This window comes from Mangifera indica, chromosome 4 (genome assembly GCF_011075055.1).
Source record: "Mangifera indica cultivar Alphonso chromosome 4, CATAS_Mindica_2.1, whole genome shotgun sequence".
Classification (NCBI taxonomy): domain Eukaryota; kingdom Viridiplantae; phylum Streptophyta; class Magnoliopsida; order Sapindales; family Anacardiaceae; genus Mangifera; species Mangifera indica.
In genome coordinates, this window is record NC_058140.1 from 14,168,475 (window position 1) to 14,193,308 (window position 24,834).

Here is a 24,834-nt window from a genome sequence, read left to right on the forward strand (position 1 = left end):
ACAATTTTGGGTTCTGAACCACTAATTATTGGTGCAACGTACAATTTGAGAGCCATTAAATTTCTGAAGCTATACCGATGAATAGAAAGTAGTTGTAGTTCAGCTACATGCACGCAAAAGGAAAGAAATTTGGTTTCTATTGTCTGATTAGCATATATCTGAAAGCACTTACGAAAGTACGTGCGGATGTTTTTGGCATTGACCTATCTGCTGTAACTACTTGTCGGCCATTTCACCTTCTAGTCTAGCAAAAACTTCATTACTTTTTGCCTTTATTAAGGCGCCCTAGAAAGTTTCTTCTTATTCTTCTTCTAATATATGTATTGCATAAATGACGGCAGCATGGACGAACATTATTGTTACAGAATACTGGACAATCCACGATCAATATTAGCTAGCTTTAAATGCGAAAGCGCTCTCTCCACAACAAAAATTCACCGTCTACCTAATTTTCAATGATGGTTAATTGCAACTTTCCATAAGACATATATAATTAGATTAACAGGCAAGAAATTTAGTGATTAATTGAAATTAATGGACTGACATCAATGCTGATGCAGATAATTATGTTAAATAGCGGGCTACAACATTCAGTTGACGGTTGTAGTCTATTGGCCTCTGTTTAATTTATCTTCCAAATTGACTTTGCCATTCTAAACGAACTTTCATAAGCAAAGTTAGCTAGCTGAAGCTGATAGTCATATCTTCCCAGAAATCACCCTTTGAATATGAGATATATTCATATCGTATATATTTGCCCGCTTGCCTTGTTTCTCTTACCATTCAACAATAATCACACTAATCATTTCTCTTTTCACATTTCTTCCTCTATTTCTTTCTAGCTATTTGAAAGAGGATTCAGGAGTGAAGAGAAAGAAAATGGGTTCTGAATCACTTGTTCATGTGTTTCTTGTTTCCTTCCCGGCCAAGGCCATGTAAACCCTCTTCTTCGACTTGGCAAGCGCCTTGCTTCTAAAGGTTTGCTTGTCACCTTCACCACTCCTGAAAGCATTGGCAAACAAATGAGAAAAGCAAGCAATCTCACTGACGAGCCCACGCCAATCGGAGATGGCTTCATTCGGTTTGAATTCTTCGAAGATGGCTGGGACGAGGACGAGCCAAGGCGCCAAGACCTCGACCAATACCTGCCCCAACTTGAGCTTGTTGGAAAAGAATTGATTCCTAAAATGATCCAGAAAAACGCTGAACAAAACCGTCCCGTTTCTTGCCTCATCAATAATCCTTTCATTCCTGGGTGTCAGATGTTGCGGAGAGTTTAGGCCTTCCTTCCGCAATGCTTTGGGTCCAATCCTGTGCTTGTTTTGCCGCTTATTATCATTATTGTCACGGGTTGGTCCCTTTCCCTGATGAAAAAAATCCTGAAATTGACGTTCAGTTGCCATTTATGCCACTCCTCAAGTATGATGAAGTGCCTAGTTTTCTGCATCCAACAACTCCTTATCCTTTCTTGAGGAGGGCCATTCTTGGTCAGTATAAAAACCTCGACAAGCCTTTCTGCATTTTGATGGACACTTTCCAGGAGCTTGAGCACGAAATAATTGAATACATGTCGACAATTTCCCCTATCAAGACTGTTGGCCCGCTGTTTAAAAACCCAAGGCACCATCTTCAACCGTCCGTGGTGACTTCATGAAGGCAGACGACTGTATAGAGTGGCTCGACACAAAACCGGCATCATCCGTCGTTTACATCTCTTTCGGAAGTGTAGTTTACTTGAAGCAGGAACAAGTAGACGAAATTGCTCACGGTTTGTTAAACTCTGGGGTCTCATTTTTGTGGGTGATGAAGCCGCCGCACAAGGATGCAGGCCTCGAACTCCTTGTTCTTCCTGATGGGTTCTTGGAGAAAGTTGGAGACAACGGCAGGGTAGTGCAGTGGAGTCCGCAAGAGAAAGTGTTGTCTCACCCGAGTGTAGCTTGCTTTGTAACACACTGCGGCTGGAACTCAACAATGGAGTCGTTAACATCAGGTATGCCGGTTGTGGCTTTCCCGCAATGGGGAGATCAAGTCACCGACGCGGTGTACCTAGTGGACGTGTTCAAGACTGGAATAAGAATGTGCCGAGGAGAGGCTGAAGACAGGATAATCCCTCGTGAGGAGATTGAGAAATGCTTGCTAGAGGCGACGTCCGGGCCGAAGGCTGCAGAAATGAAACAAAACGCATTGAAGTGGAAGAAAGCGGCGGAGGAAGCGGTGGCAGAAGGTGGCTCCTCTGACAGGAACATTCAAGCCTTTGTCGATGAGGTGAGAAGGAGGAGTGTTGAGATCATGACCAGCAATTCAAAGGCCGTTAAGCCAGCCGCCATTAATGGAGGTGTTGCAGAGTTGGTCGAGAAGGCTGAAGTCAATGGGAAGGTAGACTTGGTGGAGAAGGTTGAAGCCAACGGGAAAGTAGTAGGATTGGCGGAGTCATAAGAAATAAAGTGACAGGTGGCGAATGATGATTGGGTATTGTTAGGAAATAAATAATTTCATGAAACTCTCTTCATGAGCTCTATCTATGTAATATTATTTACTTTCTGTTTCGGGGCTTTTTGATTGTACTTCCCCTTTGTTTGGTTGTTTTCACACATGTTGTAAGTGGTTTGTGTCAGAAATTAACTTAAATTTCTTTTTCATTTATTTTTTTCACAATAATATTTATCAATTATAAAGGTTTCATTCTAAAATCTATAGAAACAGAATTTGTTTTTGTAGGTTTATTAATACTATTTCATCTACTTACTTTTTTTTAATTAATAAATTATATTTACCAACTTTTAATTTTAAAAAAATAACATTTAATTATGTAATTGTATATATATATTTATATATTTTGAAATAGGTACATATAATATTACTCTTTCATAATTCTCCTAATGTCAACCCTCATACTATGACAACAAAATACGGTTGTCATAAAAGTATTTGTTAATGTATTTACCAATCAATAACATCTCAAATGTGACTTGGTCAAATTGAACTATTGTAGATTAAAACTTAACTAGTTTTCAGTAAAATTATTTTTCGTGATATTTTTATTTTTTATAATTACTAATCATAAAATTAATATAAATCAAATCTACAAATACATTTAATAGAAGGTATTTTTATTTTTCTCCCAGCAGTTGTACCATATCAGTTAACATATCCCAAATGATAAATGGAAAAATGTATGTTCAGGGCTTGATGGGTGAAAAAAAGGCCACTGAAACAAACTTTTGAATGGAATATTGTTCAGCCCCTAGCTATGGGTCCCAAATTTGCAACTGTAATTTCGAAGGTGACATTATCATCCTTAAATTGAATGGCGGTTAAACCAAATTATTAGCTGACAGTATCAATCGCTCTCAGAGGCTGTCCCCAAAACTCTTGTTTTGTCTTCTTACTAGACTTGAACGGCCATATGTATCTGTCTGACTGGTTGCTAGAATTCTATTGTTCACCATTTCAAAGTTAAAATCCAAAGTTCCCCTCAAAATGTTTCATGAAACTTAACTACACCCATAAGTTTCAAAATGTAACAATTAACGCTAAAAAAAATTGAGGGTTGTTTTTTCAAATCAAAGGTTACTTTAATGGCGTATTCTTGGCTCAATGAATCGGATGCCTTGAGTTGACTTGATGCAAATCAAAGCCCCGTACGTTTCCAAGATTAGGTTAGTGGTCACTCTCAAGATACGTCCCACTGCGAATACGATTGACTTAGTTACAGAGTCCCTGATGCAAGCACGTAGTCAAGTAGGTGGCAAAAAATTAATAATTTATAAATTCTTACAAAATTATATATACGTCAGAATTTTTTTTTAAATACAATCAATATACTTCTCAAAATAATATTATATACAGTAAGAAAATTTGCGTAAATAATAATTTACTAGTGATAAAAAGGCCAAAAGACTTATTCTCAACCAAGTTTTAGTCAACTTTAAATTTCATAAACTCAATTACTCACTCATCATTCAATTTTTATTAAATTTTGTTATTAGTGTAAAAAATAAAAACGTTATTTAAAATTTTATTTTAAAAATTAAAATTTATCTCTTTTTTTTATCTTAGTTTTAAAAATTAATAATTTTCTCTCTAACGTAATTTTAAAAAATTACTTTTACCCACCATCTAGGATTTTCATATTTTAGAGTTAAAGTTATCCCCTCAGAGTTAAAAACATTACAATACACTTTTATAAAATGAATTTTCTTTCTAATGACTGTTGTTTTTATGATTTACTCTAACATGTCATTAACTCCACCATTAGTATCCTCTCCCTCTCCAATAGTTTTCCAATGCGAAAACCATCAAAAAAGGTCAATTGAAATTTACAAATCAGTCTCACAGACCTATACATCAACTAACACGAAGTCTTTAGTGCCATGTGGCTTCTCCGCAATTCCAGAGGAAGTTGATCTTCAAGCAAACTTCTTACTCTTGTCAAAATGATTTGCTTCATCTTGCATCCTAGATGCACAATTGACTAGATTGAAGATAATCTAGCTTTTATCTTCAATAAAGGTAATTAACGGAACAATAATAAAACAATTTTCCCTCCTAAACATCTTTATCTTGATTGATTAAAAAGAGAACAAATGTGACCTACAATATATACATACAGATAATCAGTTGAATACATTGAGAATTATAATCACATATCATATAAAGCAATCATTTCAGAACTACTGGACTTTCCCAAAGACCTGAAAAACCCAATCATATGGCTGTGAAAATCTTCCTTTGCTTTTATGCTCAAGATAAAGTCCATGTGACCATAGTTTTCGAGATAAAGCAATTCTGGTGTTGACTGCAATTCCTTTATAGTATGCTGTACATCTGTCACGTCTGCTAAAGCATCATTTCCACCATAACACATCCATAATGGCAAAGACTTGGGAATGTGGCTAAGATCAAATGCTGGGGGTTTTGTCTGACCATATAGCTTCAAGTTTTTGAAGAATCCATAATCGTACAGCGAAAAAGTACCCTTACGGATCACTGACAAACGTAAGAAAAGAACAAACAGATTTTGAGTATCCTAATAAAACCATAGTGACTTTTTATAATTCTCTTGAACAAGAAATAAAGAGATCCACTTTCTGAACACCTAGTTATTTGCCACCATTGAATTTGTTTAGGTAACTGCAAAATATGTAATGTAAAATTAAAAAAAAAATTAGAGCTTTAAAGAAATAATGGAGTTTGTTCGCAGAATTACTGTAAGACTGAATGTTATTCATGCATTAAAAACTATCCACTGAACTTATAACAGAATATATAGAGGAACAACAGGATGTCTATAATAAGGTGCAGGTAATATCGTTTATTAGGTGTAGCAAAAATCAGAAAGCCGCTTCCGACTATAAAGCTTGTTGCATGAAAAATAACCAAATTTGTAAATGAAATAAAAATAATAATTAATAGAGCAAAGAAGTTTCCTAGAGAGAAATTGTATGAAGCATACTCTGGAACAGATGGCGCATGTTTTTTGCTGAAGAAGGATGAGGTTCATATTCCAGATAGAAGTCCACTCTTGAGTTATTAAAGCAACAGTTTTTCCCTGCAAAGTTAACAACTCCCTCTTATTTTGATAAATGTGCATCAGCATGAACCATTTTAGATTGCATAACAGACAGCACTGCAGTGAATTTTGTTGAAGAAGAATATCAGCATTTATAAAGCCCTTAAATGAGAACTGATTAACTGCTATGTAAGCCCATTGATTTGGATCTTTATGAACAGGTGTGGCAGAGTGAGATTGTTGTATGCTTAATTTCCTTTAGAAAAAAGATATACAATTATCCTTTCTCTCATTCATTTCTTACTGTGTTGTTGATTGCTTCTATTGCAAATTGATTAATTGGGTTACTTGTTGGTTGGAACCTTACAGAACGGAAGTGGCCAAGAGCAGGAAGGGTATTTATGTGTCACAAAGAAAATACATTTTGGATCTGCTGCAGGAGACAAGAATGTTAGGGTGTAAACCTAGTGATACACCTATTGAGCACAATCTAAATTTTGATAGTAATGATGGGGATACACCAATGGAGAGAGGTAGGTATCAAAGACTTGTTGGCAAGTTAATCAATCTATATACCATACAAGATTGAACATAGCTGCTGTTGCAATTGTAATAAGTCAACACATGCATAGCCCCAAGAAAAGCACTTCGAGGCTGTGTATTGAATATTAAGGTACCTTAAGATGACTCCTGGTAAAGGTCTGTTTTTTGGGAAAAATACTGATAGAAAAATTGAAGTATTCACTAATGCAGATTGGGTAGGGACTGTGAATGATAGAAGGTCTATTTCAGACTATCATATGTTTGTGTGGGAGAATTTGGTCACAAGGAGGAGTTAAAAATGAAATTATGGTGGCTAGAAGCAATGTTGAGGCTGAATTTAAAGACATGGCACAGGAAATTTGTGAATTAATATGGCTTAAGAGACTTCTAACTGAGATAAAAATTGAGTGAGGAGCTTGTAAAGCTTTATTGTGATAACAAAGTTGTCATAAGCATAGCACATAATCCTGTGCATCATGACTGGACTAAGTTGAAATAGACGGACACTTTATCAAGGAAAAAATAAAAAATAGACTAGAAGATTGTGTTGATTATCCACCTTCCTACAAGTCAACAGGCAAATGATATCCTTACAAAAGGACTATTTAGACACAGGCTTGAGCAGCAAAATTCCAAGCTTGGAATGTTGTATTTATTCACCAGCTTGAGGGGTTGTGTAGGAATCATTCGGTTAAGTTGTTGATAGGATTAAACTAGGAATCATCTAGGAAGTTTTAAAATGTTTTAGCTTTTTCCTATTCTATATAAGGCAATGTAAAATAAACAATATACAGAATTAAAAACACAAAATAATGGAATTCACTGGTTTTTACTTTGTATGTCTTTTTTTCTTTCTTTCTTTCCTCCCTACAACTTTGCTACAAACTGCAACAACCACTTCCAAACCAGATATCTACAGTAAGAAAAATGAATCTCAACTTAGGAAATCTTCAATTGTAATTACTTGGGATCCGATTCTTCTTTGTTTAAGGTGAAAAGCATGATCAAACAAACTTGGAATTTGCTTATTATATCCTAAAATTATGGATTGCTATTGAGATTTATATAACAATTAATGGAAACTGAGAGCCTAAAGTAGATGAATATCATAATCGGTCAAGTGTTTAAGAAACACCTTCAGTTGTTGCTTAAGAAAAGACAAAAGAAACTATTTGCTAAAACAGTATTCCAAGAACAACAGATAAGAAACAGAAAATGAATAAGGTTGTGTGAGTGAGAGAGAGCATGCAAACCTGTTATGGTTGTTAGTAAATCATTGCAATCTAAATGGCCATCGCATAGGGAATCAACAAGACCAATTAACACATTACTGAAGATTAAAAAAACAGTGTAAAATTAATAAAAGAAAACAACAAAATTTTCACTTGCTCGTAAAAAAATGAAATGAAAAAATGATTTGAAGCATAACAAAACCTTCTAAAGTTCAGTTCACGCAAGCCCATAGCAAAAACCATCTGCTGGAAAGAATTCACAATCATTTTCATCACCATAAAACATTTCCACAAAGATAAAGGGTAACAAAGGACTACCTGATCAAGATGCACGCCAACCATTCTTAGTACAAGAGGAGCACTAATATGTTCCAAGTACGTTATTGGCGACAGAAGAGCAGCAGCCTCTACCATTTCCACTACATCCGGTTGGGTGAGAGCAGCCAAGGTTATGATTGTTCCCTGTGATGTGTGCAGATAAAATAAGCACATAGGCAAGGAGCTAAAGCAGGCAAACTTTTATGAGAAAAGAAATGTGGTAGGAACCTGTGAATGTCCAACAATGAAGATTTTTGAGCTTGTGATTATATTTATGTTGTGTATCATTTCTGCAGCATCGTACAGAGCCAATTCCTGCCAACTCCAATCCCAAAAATCCTGCAAGAAAAATATGTGCTCACTATATTCATACCGTGCAGAGAGTATTCCAACTTTAATCTCCCTCCATTCTCCGTTTCTATCCTCTTCAACATTGTTAAAGCTCAACCTTCCTATACAAGATAAACTAGGACAAACCAGTCTCCATATGCAATTTAAGTGGACCTCAACCATGGGTATAGCAGGGCTACAGGCAACCATTAAACAACCAGAAGATCATTAAATGACAAAATTTGAAGCATAAACTTCAAGTACCTTGTCATTCTCAGATAATGATATATGGCCATGACTCCAACGTGTTCCACGGACATTTCCAACCCATACGTCAAAACCATGATCTGCAAGGACAAAGCCCAATGACTCCTCAGGAGAATCCAAAAACATGCATCACCTCCCTGTACAGAAAAATTAGTAGGTTTTACCAAATTGCATTAAAAGATCACATCATTGAAAACTTATCCCACTAAGAAACTAACTGCTAAACATTTGTAATATGTAAATATAAGGTACACCATATTCTCAGTATCATCGTTTATCCAGAAATTACTATAAACATCAAGAATATGGTTATAAGAGATGTACTACATGGAAAGTCAGGTTGTATTGTTTAGAGCATACATCTTTGTGCTAAAATGCAGAAGGGGGCACACAAAAAAAGATCCTACCATCTGAGCTTTAAGTATTAAAAAAAATGAACATATGAAATCAACAATGCAACACTATTTTTTATATTGGTAGTGGCAGTACAGTGAGATGCTCACCATAAAGAGACCATGCAACAGCAAAACAGGAGGACCTCGCTGAACTTTTAGATTAGCATTGCTAGATGACACACGTTGGAGACCCAATAAGTAGCCATCCTTTGTTTGAATCTATCAAAAAAAAGAGAAAAAACATATTTAAGTGTCCAATAGACAACTCAAGTTACAAATAATCATATCGGCAGAATCTCTCACTAGCAATTTATATCAACTAAAAGACGGGGATTAACTAATAGTGTAGTTGGAAGTGCTTTAGCTATCATTCACGACCTTTCAAATAGTTACATGTGTCTATTTTGCAGTATTCAGCTCAAATGGAGAAGCACTCGATATGTGATTTCCTAGAAACTCCTTTTTAATTGAAAAGGCAATTATTTCTTTCTATAGAAGCACTAAATGGGTGCTTTTCCAGAAACTTCTTTTACTATTTTTACAAAAACACTCACAAAGCACCATAAGACTTTATTTGGCAGCTTCAGAAACTTCAAAAGAAAGAAAGTGTATTAATATGCAGCTATTGCCTTATCAATTCATCAATTTCCTCAGATTCATCAAAAATTCCTCCGCTCTCTCACAAATTATGACACAAGATCGAGATAAATCAAGGTTTTGTTAGTTTGCCTACAAAACCAGTAAATTTAATTTAATTCATTAAATCCCGCATTAACGATAACAATTTACAATAATAATAATAATAATAACCATATTTGACTGTTAGCTCAACCCATAAGATTTTGCCTTGCCCCTGAAGAAGTTAAATAAAGTGCAAAAAACTATAAGAATCGGGTAGTAAGTAATTAGAGAGAGACGGTACAGTATGTTCAGTGCAGGGATAGCCGTTGGGTTGGATGAGCTGAGCACAGAGGGAGAGAGCGCCATTGTCCGGTGATCGGCGCCGCGAAATTGAATGCGAAGGTTGGACGATGGAGATATCTAGAATGGATAGAGCGAGGACGGTGGAAATCACCAGGAATGAAAGCGACCTCTGCATCTGCCTCTGAAATTACTAAGATAACGAGAACGGGAAACGATACGTTGCTGCATTCCCTCCCCTCCGTTATTCGGGTTTTAAAAAAGCAAATATCTCAAGTGTTAATTTCAAACATAAAATATTGTGCGTTATATATATATATATAGGTCAAAAGAGTACTTCTCACCTAGCAAAATCTCAAAACTTTTATTTTTTATTTTTTTAAAATCTAAATATTCATTTATAATAAAATATTAGTTAAAATTTTCAATTAAAGTTAAAAGTTATTTATTAAAAAATTAAAGTTTTATCATTTTTCCCCCTCTATATTTAAAATTTTACATTTCTCTTAATCTAAAGTTTAAAAAGTGACAAAAATCTCTCTAGGATTTGTTACTCTTCATTCAATGCTAATTTTTTCTTTATCATGATAATTGAACCAAATATATATATATATGGGCCAAAGACTATTTCCCACCCAAGGTATAGTAAAATTCCAAATTTCTATCGTTCAATTTTTAAAAACTCAAACATCTACTAATAATTAAATTTTTATTAAAAATTTCAATTAAGATTAAGGATAAAATCATTATTTATTAAACAATTAAAGTTTTAATATATTTTTCTCTCTCATATTTAAAAGCTTACATGGTAAAGAGAGATAATATACACTATCAATGATATTATTTAAAAATTTATTAAAGATAAATGTATATTTCTCTTATGTTATCTAAAGAATTATTATATTTACTATTTATATTTTTAAAATATAATATAGTTCTATAATTTATAATATAAAATTTATACATCTCATTTATTGTATATTTATTTAAGGATGCAATTAACAATTTTAAAATTATTAAAAGATATATTGAAATTTTAAAATTCTTAAAATATTTAAAAACATTTTCATATTTACTCATATATTTACCTCTAATATTTTCAAAAAGCAAATTTATCTTATACATGAAATCATATTTCATTGATAATCCTATTTATATTTGTATTAATATTTTTTTATTGTTTTTAATTAAAATTAATATAAATTTTATTTTATTGATAAATTTTCTTCTAGAAATTGTAATATCCTACTAATTTTATTTTATTTTATTATTGTTACTTAGATTTTATAGATAACAGTAATGAAAAGTTTTACCATTTACCACCTAAGTTTTCATGCAACTTACGACTATTTTGGTCAAAATATTAATTATATCCTCTAAAGTCGGAATGTTTCTTGTCGTCCATTTAACCATGCAAAGACTTCCAGTTATTTTTTTCTGTTTAGCAAAACTCTCTATTAAAACCTTGTATGTCCAAAACTAGAAATACCAATTGGAAGACCATAATTATCGACCATAATATGAAATTAAAATAGAGAATATTATGAAGATACAAAAGTGAGGGAGATAACATGTAAGATTATACGCTTTCACCGGTGGCATCTTCGACTTCTTTTTACTAGCTATTATAATCTTCACATACCGTGTACTAAGAAATTAACCTTCACATATTTTGAGTATTTCTAGTGATTCGTTTACTAAGAAGCTATCTTCACATGTTGAGAAGTTTAATTTTTGTATGCTCTACATATTGAGAAGTTAAGTTAGTTAATCTTCACATACTTTGCGTCTTGAAAAGTTAACCTTCACATACACTACATAATTTACCTACTAAGAGATTATTTTTTACATACTCCACATACTTCAGATACTAAAAAGTGACATTTCATATTTTGTAAACTGAGAAGTTACCCTTCGTATACTGAGAAGTCTTAAAAAAGGTTAAGTTGGTAGAAAGGTTCGAAACTGTAAACAAAAGGCAGAAAGGATCGAAACCAATGATATAAGGCAGCCTCGGCCAGTTGGACACATCATGCTTCACCCAATTTAAAGCAATGTGAAAGAATCGGATTCTTCTTTCACATTACACAACCATAATCACGCCGCACCAATAAAATAAAACCAATTACTCATTATCCTCTTTCGATGGGAGAATAACTGCTTCCCACCCCTTTTTTTAAAGATAAATTTCTTGCTCTTCAACTTTAGAAATGACATATTTTTCATCTTCAGTCTTATTTTTTTGTCATCTTTAATTAGCACTTAATTAATTTATCCAATTTTGAATCTTAATTATATTTTATTAAAAAAATATATTTTTATATTCTTTTTAATTCAATATCTTCTTCTTCACACCCCACCATCCCTAATTATCCCACTACAACTCTTCTTTATATTTTAATCTTCGTCTCATCACATTTTTCAATACTTCTCAATCATGATTCTTTTTTCATCTACAAATTTTAATCTTAAAATTAATAATCAAACCTCTAATGACTAGTCATTCTTTAGCTAGAATCATACAATTCAGTAAGATACTACTCATAATTGAAAAAAAAATTCAACCAAAACACGTCTTAGTAAGGAAGGAATTTGTCCTATATCCTTAAAAATTTTTAGGTTAAAAGCCTTAATCAATCTATATCCAAAATTATCCCTTAAAGAAGTTTGAGTCTAATTTTGTTAGAAGGGGACTCAATCTCCTCATCAAGGTTTCAGTCAAAATCTTTAGAAGCTAAAGCTAACTCATTCCCATTTCATTTTCCTCACTCTTTTTCCCCTGCCTCTTCCCTAAACTCTAGGACTTCTTTCTCATCGTCCTCCACGACCTCACTATTTGTATGGTAGTCTTCACCTACCACATTGCCTCCTCCACCTCCAATCGGTGGTATGCAGCCACAAGATGGTCATTGTGGTGATTGCCCTATTTGAGGTTCAATCTTTGTGCTCATGATCTTTACTAGCACTAGCACACTGACTTTTTGGTAAACTTGAAGTCTTATGTGATTTTTGAAGTTCAAGGGTGGGAAAATGTTATTCATGCAAAAGAAGGGGGTGGGAAAACCGGTCACCCTCTTCTAAATTTATAAAACCGTCCACATTCGATGTACTACCAGTGAAAACAACTTTTCTTTTCTCCGTGAAAATCTCAAACTCCACCTGCAACATCTCTCTCTCTTAAGCCACGCTGCGGAGAAGCTTGGGTTCCAATAGCCACTGCACAGATGGCATTCACGGAATATAGGCGACTTGACGAGGACTCTTTAATAGAGTACATCAAAGCGACGCCTTCTTTGTCCTCCAAGATTGGTAACAAGTTCGATGACTTGACCATCAAAGAAGTCGGAGATGGAAACCTTAATTTCGTCTATATCGTTATTGGCACTTCTGGTTCTTTTGTCATCAAGCAGGTACCTAGATTTATTTTTTCAATAGGATTAATATATCTTTATTTACAAATAGTAAGCTTACTAAGAAAGCTTCTTGATGAAATGTTTTTGGATACAGTTTTCAATTGTAATTCTATGGACGATGGTATAACTGCTTTAAATTTGCTGTAATTATTTGGAATTATACTTATTTTAATTTTTGGAAGAAAATTTTCATTTACTTTGCGAGCTTGAGAAAAACAACCTAGATTTCCCTGTTAAAACTTGTTCCCCAATTAGTGAGCCAATGTTGCCTTAATATGTTTTCCTTTTGGGTTTTTTTTCTTTAGAATCATCTAATTAACATGCAACTAAAGCTCAATCGATATACACATTTGAATTGTCTTTTAGAATCTCAGGCATTTTACATTCCAGCTGGATTTGAGCTTTCAGACTTTCAGAGCATTACTTTCCTTAATTTGTCAAGTTAAATTGACCATGCAATTAATCTAGGTACTAGGTAGTGTATTATAAAAGTATGTCATACTGCTTACAACTTTTATTAAAAGATCAGCACGCTAATGTTCCTGTGGTAGAACAGATTTCGGTGTCTATGTGCTTAGAAATGACATTGTTTGACTAACAATTGGTGACATTAAAAGGAATAAAAGAACATTATCAATCTAGTTAGACATTGAGCTTTTGGCTTTTTTGCATTAACTCTATTTTCAGGTGCTTTATTTGTATAATTTTTATGGACTAAGGCGGTGCTTCCATCCTTATTTAAGGGTTTTTTTGTTATTAATATACATATGGATATAATGTGAAAGTGTTGAGATGAGTTTCTTAATTTGATTGGGTTTAGGCTCTTCCATACATACGGTGTATTGGTGAATCATGGCCCATGACAAAGGAGCGAGCATATTTTGAGGCAATGGCATTGAAAGAGCATGGACAGCTGTGCCCAGGTCATGTTCCCGAAGTCTATCATTTTGACCATACTATGGCGTTGATTGGTATGCGATACTTGGAGCCTCCACATATTATCCTAAGAAAAGGGTTGATTGCTGGAATTGAGTATCCATTGCTTGCGGAACACATGTCAGAATACATGGCAAGGACTCTTTTCTGCACATCTCTTCTTTATCGTACTACCATGGAGCACAAACGTGCTGGTAAAAGTTTTTCCATTCTTTGTATTTTGTTTGTATGTTCCTTTGTTTTTCCTAGTGTGTATATTCCATTTATTCAGTTAAAAAGTTGGGCTTCTAATATACCTGATATTTATTGCATAATACATTTCAGGCATATGTAACTTGTAGGTTATGAGATGTTTCTATGCTTGAAATTTTGTTCTTGTTTTTTGAATTGTTGCTGCAGTGATGTATACATTTTGATTTTTTTCTCCTAATTTTAATCATTTTTTAATTTCTAAATAATTTTTGGCTCTGAAGCTGTAGTTCTATACTACGTTGAAGTTTTTGTTGAAACATGACCAATATGCTTTTCACTATTGATGATGCAGTTGCTGACTTTTGTGGAAATGTGGAGCTATGCAGGCTTACTGAGCAGGTTGTTTTTTCGGACCCCTATAAAGTATCTCAATATAACCGTTGCACATCTCCTTTTCTTGACCGTGATGCTGAGGCTGTGCGGGGGGACAACATTTTAAAGCTTGAAGTAGCTGAGTTGAAATCCAAGTACTATTACTTCCGCAATACTGATTTCTTTCCATAATGTATGGAAGCTCTTTATTTGGAAAAGAACATTTATATTAACCAGATATGCAATTTGTATAGGTTCTGTGAAAGAGCACAAGCTCTGATACATGGGGATCTCCACACTGGGTCTGTCATGGTTACTCATGATTCAACTCAGATTATAGATCCAGAATTTGCATTTTATGGACCAATGGGTTTTGATATTGGAGCTTTTCTTGGAAACTTAATTTTGGCTTATTTTGCTCAAGATGGACATGCTGATCAAGGGAATGATCGGAAAGTATGTCTCAGTTTTTTGATTGCTTTGCCTTCATTATATATTTTTGTTATGTGGAGATGTTATTTTGTGCATGTCCTGATCCTTTCTACCTAATGCATTATGCGTTTTAAAATCTTCCCCTCCCCTTCCAACCTGTTTTTTTATACTTAATGAAGTAGCTACTCTTAATTATTTAACTAATTAATTTTTTTGGGGGGTGGGGGAGAGATGGGACACTTCTATATTTTTCTTCTGTGTGGTGTTGTCTTTGTGCCACTTTTTTCTTCTCTTTTTTTAGGAAAAGAAAAAGTTGGTGCATGCCTTGGTACTGCATGTAACAACTAGTTTGTTTCGTGCCCTGTTTAATAAATTTCAGGACTTGTGTTCTAACATCACAATTTATATGTACCTTTATATATCTGCATGCCTTCTTTGTTAATTATTTTTGGCTTTTAACTGTGTTAGTTTTGGCTCTCATCTGTGTGACTAGCATTTAAAATTTCTCAACTGTCACCCCTTGAGGGATTTTATGGTATGGAACTCGTGGTACTAGCTCTAGGAGGATCAGGTATGTTAGCAGCAGTCCAAGAAGGCAAACAAATGAATAAGTGAAGTAATTAAAAACGAACTAATGAGTGCTCAGTTGCTGCTGGTAGACATTTAACTTGAAGCATTGTTGATTCTAGTGTAACATTGGGTTTAGAATTTGGTGCTTTAGAAATAAATGATAATGGGATACTTAACAATGCCGATGTAAATGAGTATTAGATGTGTAACATTATGATTATGTGATTGTGTTCTTTCTTTTGCTTTTTTCTATCCTTTTTTTGTTTCTAAGTGGGGAAAAAGGAGGGGTAAATTTAGGACAATTCAAGGGACTGCTTTGCAGTGTTTGATTTTACTTTTAGGGTTTTTGCCTAAAGTTAATTTCTTCTTGCAGACATATAAAAAATGGATTTTGAAAACAATTGAAGAGACTTGGACTCTATTCCACGATAAGTTCACAGCACTTTGGCATCAACACAAGGATGGGTCGGGTGAGGCATACCTTCCAGAAATTTATAATAACCCTGATCTTCAGCTGCTTATACAAGAAAAATATATGAAAGAATTATTCCATGACACCCTTGGATTTGGTGCTGCCAAAATGATAAGGTGAGATGGAAGATTTTTATTCTTCATTTACATTTTTTTATTTACTTTCATAGCTCCCAGGCTAGCTTTTGTAGACTTTTACGGTTTAGTATTGCTGTTGTGGAAGCTATCTTGACCCTTTTTTTCATCGGTTATGGTCTTGTTTGTTTGGCTTGCTATCATGATTTTGGTTTTCCCTCATAAATTTAGTGTTTTTACCTGATCTAGTTTGTGAATGTGGACTGACCCTTGACTAAAATTTTGAGTTTCCACTGATCTAGATTGTTGGATTTAGTAGTTATTACTCTGGTGATAATTTTTTCTAAACTGAAATAAATTCAAGCTTGGAATGGTCATGAGTTTAATTATGTATCCATTATGCTTACCCCAATCTTGTTCTTGTTATCTTAACAGTAAAAATTGTCAGCTTATTGAAGTTTAATAATGAATTATGGTTGATCGATACCAGAAATAATAACAGAATTGTGATGTTGTGTAACAACTTATGCTTGATAAGTTATTGCTCCTATTAATTAATTAATGATAAAAATCATGACTACATAAATTTGGATCCACACAATAAGTCCATTATTAGCTTAAATTTCTGAGGTTATTGGTCTCAGCATTTGTTGAGTTTTCTTCTTTCCACATTATCTTGTTTTTGTTACCTTTCCAGTAAAAAATTGTCAGCTTATTTAAGTTGTATAATGAATGATGGTTGATCGATACCAGAAAATAATAACAGAGTTGTGATGTCACATATCAACTTAAGCTTGACAGGTTATGTTAGAATCCTGAAATATTCCCCCCTTCTATTAATCCATTAATGATACAAATCAAGACTTACATAAATTTGGATCCATCCCATAAGAAGTCCATTAATTAAATGCTGTCGTAAATATGAGGGAGACCCCATTCCTATTAGCTTAAATTTTGTAGGTAATTGGTTGCAGCATTTGTTAAGTTTTCTTGTTTCCTATAACTTAGCAGTTTTCTCCAATATATAGATTTAGGAGTTTGTAAATCCATGATGATGATGTTTTCACCATTTGATGGATAGGAGGATTGTTGGTGTTGCCCATGTTGAGGATTTTGAATCAATTACAGATGCTAGCAAACGTGCAGCTTGTGAGAGGCGAGCTCTTGAATTGGCAAAAACACTTCTGAAGGAAAGGCGAAAATTCCAAACCATTACTGAAGTTGTTTCAGCAATTCAGCTTCAGCCGTAACACAAGTTTTATGTAAGATTGGTGGTTAGTTTCATGTGGTGAGGTTCTGTATGAAAGCAGTTTCACGTTCTTGCTTAAAATGGGGGAAAAAGAGAAGCAAGTTTCGTTGACTCTGAACAAGCGGTGGTGAGAGAACCACTACTTATTGCAATATTATCTTGGCTGTGATTGTATTGTCGTGACTGGGTGCATATCAGAGTATAAAATTTCCCTCTATTTACTACTTTCTTGAGCAGCTAGTAAGTCCTGGCTCCAATTACCTTGAGGATTTTAATTATAACCAACCTGTCATCACTCAAGGGTAATTTGATTGGAGCAAGCAGTATGTTCATTACTCTATTAGATAAACTGCCGGCACCTGGGTGAATTAATTTTGTTGATGCTAGTACTGGCTATCTTTGGGCTTTGTTTGGTGAAATATCCGGCATCATTCATTATGAATCGTTTCTTCACTGAGAGTTATGATAAAGCATATTTTATTATAATTAGACAATAAAATTATGTGTATCCACTTTAGGTATATAAATATATATATATTTATATGTGTTATCATATGAGTGAATAAATTTGAATTAATGATAAAATAATATTCAATTGTGCGATAACATATATAAATATTTAATATTTATGTATTTAAAATAGGTACGTATAGTATTGGTTCTAACGAGAGTTCTGTCAGGTAGGGCTGGATTCGAGCCGAGCCGAGCTCGGCTCGCAGCCAGCTCGGGCTCGGCTCGGTTTTTTAATGGCCGGCTCGAGTTCGGCTCGAGCTCGACTCGAGCCGGATTCGGTTCGGCTCGAGTTCGGCTCGTTTTGCGTTCGGCTCGGTAACGGCTCGGCTCGACTCGTTTTTCATATCAAAACGGCACCGTTTTGTGTATATATGAGGATCAAAACGACGTCGTTTTGTATAAAAAATTTTTAAAAAAATATACCGAGCCAGCTCAGGCTCGGCTCGAGCTCGAGCCCGAGCTGGCTCGGCTCGAATCCAGCCCTACTGTCAGGACAATGTTTCTTTCTCTTTTTTCTGGATGATTCTCTATGTTTTTAGATATTTATACTGCATTTTATGATACTGGGTGAGTACTTTCTTCTTTAATTTATATAGCAGTGGACACCGCGCCATCGTTTGTTGAATGTTCAAATGCCGCCAGTATATATGAATATTGTCCAAATTTGATTAATGACAAGGCAAATCCAAGTTTTCTTCTTCTGCGCCAATAAGGTAATGCAAAATCGCCATTTTGATATCAATTAAATCACGTCTTCATTCAATGAAGCCTTGGCCTCCACAAGTCGCTGGGCCCACATTCGCTGACCAAACCAACATTAAACGTCTTTTATTGTCTCCTTAAAGCCTGAAACTTCATCGTTTAACTCTTCACTGTTTTCCTAAACCTCCAATAGCCACAGCACACCGATGGCCTTCACCGGGTTCAGCCCGCTTGACGAAAAACTTTTGATCGAGTATATCAAAGCCACACCCACTTTGTCCTCTAAAATTGGTAACAAGTTTGATGACTTGATCATCAAAGAAGTCGGAGATGGCAACATGAATTTCGTTTACATAGTTGCCGGCACTTCTGGTTCTCTAGTCATCAAGCAGGTACTTCAGATATAATTCCTTTTGTCTTCAAAAACTTCGTAGTGTTGACTATTTGAGATGACTTTTGTAATCTGTTTGTGGGTGCACAGGCCCTTGAATACATTCGATGCATCGGGGATTCATGGCCAATGACAAGAGAGCGAGCATATTTTGAGGCCTTGGCATTGAAAGAGCACGGCCAAATGTGCCCTGATCATGTTCCGGAAGTTTATCATTTTGATCGTACCATGTCTTTGATCGGAATGCGATACTTGGAGCCTCCGCATATTATCCTGAGGAAAGGACTGACTGCAGGAATTGAGTATCCATTGCTTGCAGAACACATATCAGAATATATGGCAAAGACCCTTTTCTGCACGTCTCTTCTGTACCGTTCTACCATGGAGCATAAACGTGCTGGTAAGAATTATTACATAACATAGCTTAATTTACCATTCGCACACTTAACTTCCAGTGGGATGCTTTCAACAAGTCGATAAAGGGCAGCTAATGAGCTTAATTGAATGATTGATGCAGTTGCTGAATTTTGTGGGAATGCAGAGCTATGCAGGCATACTGCACGGGTTGTTTTTTCTGACCCTTACAGAGAATCTCAATATAACCATTGGACTTCTCCTTATCTTGACCGTGATGCGGAGGCTGTGAGGGACGATAATTCTTTGAAGATCGAAATTGCTGAGTTGAAATCCAAGTACTATATCTTCCTCTGTACTAGTTTTCTTTCTACAATATGTGGCAATTCCAATATAGCTAATATCATTTCTGTAGATTCTGTGAAAGAGCTCAAGCTCTCATACATGGGGATCTCCACACTGGCTCCATTATGGTTACTCTTGATTCAACTCAAGTTATAGATCCAGAATTTGCATTTTATGGACCGATGGCTTTTGATATTGGAGCTTTTCTTGGAAACTTGATTCTGGCTTATTTTGCTCAAGATGGACATGCTAATCAAGCGAATGACCGCAAAGTATGTTGCAGATAGACTAGAGTGTCATGCATAACATTGATTTTTGGCACTTTTTAGATCTTCCATGAGTCTTTTTATTATGTTTAAAAGGTTGGCATTCTACTGCAGAGTTATAAAGAGTGGATATTGAGGACAATTGAAGAGACTTGGACTCTGTTCCACAATAAGTTCACTACACTTTGGGATCAAAATAAGGGTGGTTCTGGTGAGGCATACCTTCCAGAAATCTATAATAATCATGAGATTCAACAACTTGTCCAACAAAAATTCATGAAAGATCTGTTCCACGACACCCTTGGATTTGGAGCTGCCAAAATGATAAGGTAAGATAAACTTAAAGGAATGTGTTAGTTCTTAGTTTATACTTTCAGGATTGATACTAAAACATTGATAATTTTTTTTTATTCTTTTCGAAACATTATTGACATTCTACTTCGCAATTCTGTTGTTTCATGATCATCCAAGTCTGACAGTGATGTTTTTATATTTTAATTGTTAGGAGGATTGTGGGTGTGGCCCATGTTGAGGATTTTGAATCAATTAAGGATGCTAGAAAACGAGCAGCTTGTGAGAAACAAGCTCTTGAATTTGCAAAACTGCTTCTGAAGGAAAGAAGGAAATTCCAAGCCATTGCTGAAGTTGTTTCAGCCATTACAATGCTTCATCTTTAAGATTTAGAAAAAGTTGAATAAACCTGTAATCTTGATGAACCAATTGTATTGAAGCTTTCATCGCCACATGGGGATCACTTTTGAGTAACAACATGCTCAAGATCTAAACAAATAAACCTGTTGCAGTCAGTTAAACTAATGAATTGATACTTGTCATTGGAGCAAGTGATGACTCAACAAATGATTCAGCATCTAAGATGGTAGTCTTCCATAGTTGACGAGTTCTTCAATTGTACGGTGGCCTAATTCTTGGCTGGGAAGAGTTGTACTACAACTCAAGTTACCACAGTGACCTGAATATGTCACATTTTCAAGCACTGTATGGCAGGCTCCCACCGCCCATTCCTGCGTATTGCCGGGGCTTTACTTCAATCCAAGCATTAGATGAGGCAATACAATACAAGATCAAATAGGTCAATTTATTAGAAGGTAGTTTATCTACCAAATAGAATCCCAAGAAATCCAAGCAAGAGTGCCCAAATCTTTCCTTGTAGGAAAAGGGCCAAAACGCAACCATCGAGCCAGGAAATGTAAGTTTCTTGTGGCTCTTTAATTTGGAAATTTGTTAAAGAGGTTAGTGGAAGTACGTGTCAATACGTATTGATTTATGGTTGAGAAAATAAAGAAAAGCAAAGTAATTCTGAACTAGAACAGTAAAATGGATTTAATTGTTCCTCAAAAATTTTCGGTGCAAACAGTGTAATTACAGTTCTTGTAAGTGGTGAATATTACACGTAAATGATGGTGTGCGCCATTGACCATGGTGGCCGGTGGGCATGCCTTCTTGACATTTGTTGATTTAACTACAGTAACAAATGTTAGAAAAATAAAATTCCCTAGAACAATTGGGTTATAACTCATAAGAATTCAGACAAATCAGATTCAACTATTTGATGTAAAAATCGTTTTGATACAAAAACCCTTTTAATTGATTGTCAATATGAAAAACCAATCTTCCTTCTCAATAATATTCAATGAAAATATGGTAACTTTTTGGATGGATGAGATTATTATCATTCTATGGTATGGAAAGAAAACCTACCCTTTGATTTATAAAGAGTTTATTGTACCCTTCCAATGAAATTTAGTAGCCTATACTTATATCCCAATTAAGTAACTAAATGTGAAGCTTATTGAATCTTTTTATATGATCACATAATGTTTACAATTCGGGTTCTATTTTTGTCAAATAAAATGATAATAAATATATGCCACATGAAAATTCCAACAATAAGCTATAGTAAGAAAATCATGAGCTAGCCAAAATCAAGAGAGAAATTTTCATTATTTCTTTGATGTATGTATTTGCAGAATCATTTACACAAGACGAACGGAGATTTGTCTCAACTTAAATTACACAAATACTATAACAACAGCCTGTTGAAATTAAAAAAAGGAGGGAGAGGGAAGAGAAAAATAAAAAATAAAAACAATGAGAGACTATATGTCTTCTCGTTATAATTCTGAGATTTCCCTGATCAATCGTTTGAGATTTAGCGACAGAAATCTGTAGCCTGGATTTCATGATTCGTCTTCCACGAAACTCTTGCTCCTATTCGTACTCTACTAGCTAGCTTCTTGAGAGAAAAAAAAAAACAAAGATATGTATGTGAAGATAAAAAGGGATTTCCAAGAAACGGAATGAAGGATTAAACACCTCCCCTTCAGTGACCAACTCCACGACGGCTTGGTCCAGAATAAGCTTTGACTAAATGAATGAAATCCTTCGTTGAAGGAAGGGAAGAATGTTGATCATGATAATCTTTCAGGGGCCTCGAGCCCTCAACATGCGAACAGTAAGGGAGCAGAAGGAAGAAGACGAAGATGACAATTGCATTGAAAACCAATACAAGAGAAAGAGACCTCATATTAATTTCTTTTTCTCTCAAAACTAATGTTAAATTCTCCTGAAATCTAGGTGGAGTATTTTGATTCTGGGATGAAATTCTTCAACACCCACCCATGCATATATATATAATATAAAGACGGTAGAAGTATTCATTAAAAAAATAAGTAGTTGGTCCCTGACTTGGGATTTGTTGGGCGATTTGGCAGAGAAGGAATTCTGGGTTAGAAAGGTTTGAATATGGGGTTGAAAATGATACCAAGAAAATATAAACAATACTTACAATAAAAAAAATTCAAAGCTGAGACAGTAAAGGCCATATTTTGACTATGCAAATCTTTTAGGTAGAGATATAGATATGGGTTCTAATTCAACAAATTCCTTTTATGGTTGTTTAATTAGATTCCGACTTAGTTTGTGTATGGGGTTTGTGTTGCTTTATTGACCATCTCAACCTACTCTCTGCTGGATCTCATTCTTTAACTTTCTGAATTGGTCAAACAACTCCTGTTGAGACAATAAATATTTACATTCATATTATGTGTATGGATCGAGATGGATTGCATAAACGCGGTCTAATTAAAAAAATGATAACCATAAAAAGTTAACCATGATTAAGTAATGATAAAAAATATCATATGCTTTTGACCGTTGCCATTTTCCACTGTGAAAGCCGATACACGAAAATAGCTGGAATTGATTGTGGCGGTGGTTGTTGTAATTCCAGTTCTTGCTGGAGAAGAGAAGGCAAAAGTGTGAGTCACAGGAAATATATATATATATATATATATATATATATTGTAAAGTAAACATTTTTTAATATTATATTGTAAAGTAAACATTTTTCAATATCAAATTGTAAGTTAAAAGCTTAAATGAGGATAGAAAATTCAAGATAGGCCAAAGGATTATTTCCCATCCAAGGTTAAATGTGTTCTCAAAATCACATTTGTAAGGTTTGAAAAGCTAAAAGTCTCGTCTATCTGTTAAAAATCTCAATTGCAGTTAAGGACAAAATGACCATTTAATAAAAAATTTAAAAATCTAAAGTTTTATTATGTTTGTCTTCATTTAGTTAAAATCTCATAATTTTTCTCACCTGAAATTTGAAAAATAAAAAATTTTCCTCTAGAGTTTGCATACCGTCTTCAGAGACGACCATTTTCGATTGCGTTGCTCTCCCTTCCTGCTTAAATCTTCCTGCCAATCACTGATGAAACCTATTTCCTCTAACGAAAACAAAATCATCTTTGTCGAAGAAAATAGGCTTCGTCAGTGGTTGAGATGTGATCAGTAAGGAGAGTTAAGCTGAGAGGGAGAGCCAACGCGGTTAAAGACAACAAAATTTGGCATCTCTAACAACGGTTTGTAAACCCTACGGGAGAAATTTTGATTTTTTAAATTTTATGTAGGAGAAATTGTGATATTTTCAAACTGAGGGGGGTAAAAGTACTAAAACTTTAGTTTTTTATTAAATGACAGTTTTTATCCTTAACCTTAAGTGAGATTTTTAACAGATGGATAAGACTTTTTAACTTTTTAAACTTTACTGGTATGACTTTGAGAACATACCTAAATTTAGGTGAAAAATAGTCCTTCAAAATATTGACCATCAAAATAATATAAAAAATGACGAGAGGGAGGTTTAGCTATCAACTCATTCCTGTTGCTGTCAGACGATAGGATAAGAGCATCACTTCACACATTCGTCTCTCTTTAAATTGACGAAGAGACGAATATCTTTATTTGTCCGTCTTGTCTTTGTTTGTTTGTCAATATTTCTTCATTTGTTAATGATAAGAGAGAACCAATTAACATTTAAAAAGAAAAGAAAAAGTCGTTGGAAATAGAGTAACGGACAAAGAGGGAAGACAAAAAACCTAGATGTAAGAGAAAATAATCACTTTTCTAAATTTGAAAAGTTTAAATAAAGTTGAAATTGTTAATTTTTAAAATAAAGAAAGAAAATATATAACAAAAAATTTTCAATTGACATTTAATGATAGATATGTGTTTGAGTTTTTAATTCCTTACTTCTATGAATTCGGGAATAAAATAAACCTTGGGTGGGAAAAGGATTTTGGCCAATAATAAAGGGGTTTTGATGAGTCCTTTGTACATTCCCGTGCAGGCTCAAACGTTGAAAATGCCCCGTCCAAATTTCGGCGATCTTGTAAATTAGGTCCACACCAGCAACACATGTAGCGAGCTACTGATTACGTACAAGGAATAAAACAATCTTAATTAAAGTGAAGCTTATCACGCGATAGTTGAATTTTATACACGTGCGTATTTTTTGTCTGAAATTTGAATTTGAGTTACATACCTATAATTACTTTGCAGAAATTTTTAAAATAAGAAATAAATCTAAATGGAAAACTCAAATTAATTGAAATAAATAAATTATTTAAAAGGGAATATATTATATATTAATCAGGGGTTAAAAAAGGGAGAAAAAACATACAAAGGACTTTGAGTGACTTGGTGTAAAGCTTTCTTTTCATCTGTGGGC

The 24,834-nt window shown here is 34.4% G+C and overlaps 2 protein-coding genes and 2 pseudogenes across 2 annotated transcripts; 3 read left to right on the forward strand and 1 right to left on the reverse strand.

Moving 5' to 3' along the window:
• Window positions 1-879: 879 nt before the first annotated feature.
• On the forward strand, window positions 880-2,582 carry LOC123213146 (annotated as a pseudogene).
• Window positions 2,583-4,548: 1,966 nt separating this feature from the next.
• LOC123213030 lies at window positions 4,549-9,805 on the reverse strand (annotated as a pseudogene).
• Window positions 9,806-12,629: 2,824 nt separating this feature from the next.
• Window positions 12,630-17,452, forward strand: LOC123213884 (methylthioribose kinase-like). The gene is made up of 6 exons (XM_044633510.1): window positions 12,630-12,928; window positions 13,752-14,061; window positions 14,412-14,586; window positions 14,686-14,887; window positions 15,807-16,021; window positions 17,061-17,452. The coding sequence occupies exons 1-6, from the start codon at window positions 12,743-12,745 to the stop codon at window positions 17,227-17,229; spliced, it is 1,257 nt and encodes a 418-aa protein (XP_044489445.1). The 5' UTR covers window positions 12,630-12,742; the 3' UTR covers window positions 17,230-17,452.
• A 910-nt stretch (window positions 17,453-18,362) lies between these two features.
• Window positions 18,363-20,657, forward strand: LOC123213883 (methylthioribose kinase-like). Its single transcript, XM_044633509.1, has 6 exons — window positions 18,363-18,835; window positions 18,925-19,234; window positions 19,352-19,526; window positions 19,604-19,805; window positions 19,914-20,128; window positions 20,305-20,657. Exons 1-6 carry the CDS (start codon window positions 18,650-18,652, stop codon window positions 20,474-20,476), a joined length of 1,260 nt encoding a protein of 419 aa, XP_044489444.1. The 5' UTR covers window positions 18,363-18,649; the 3' UTR covers window positions 20,477-20,657.
• The last annotated feature ends 4,177 nt before the right edge of the window (window positions 20,658-24,834 follow it).

Bases quoted from the DNA above. Each gene is read 5' to 3' on its own strand.
- LOC123213884 (XM_044633510.1), top strand. From the start codon at position 12,743: ATGGCATTCACGGAATATAGGCGACTTGACGAGGACTCTTTAATAGAG. The intron at 14,587-14,685 runs GTACTATTACTT...CAATTTGTATAG, and splicing joins GTAGCTGAGTTGAAATCCAA to GTTCTGTGAAAGAGCACAAG. The intron at 16,022-17,060 runs GTGAGATGGAAG...TTTGATGGATAG, and splicing joins GGTGCTGCCAAAATGATAAG to GAGGATTGTTGGTGTTGCCC.
- LOC123213883 (XM_044633509.1), top strand. From the start codon at position 18,650: ATGGCCTTCACCGGGTTCAGCCCGCTTGACGAAAAACTTTTGATCGAG. The intron at 18,836-18,924 runs GTACTTCAGATA...GTGGGTGCACAG, and splicing joins GTTCTCTAGTCATCAAGCAG to GCCCTTGAATACATTCGATG. The intron at 19,806-19,913 runs GTATGTTGCAGA...ATTCTACTGCAG, and splicing joins ATCAAGCGAATGACCGCAAA to AGTTATAAAGAGTGGATATT.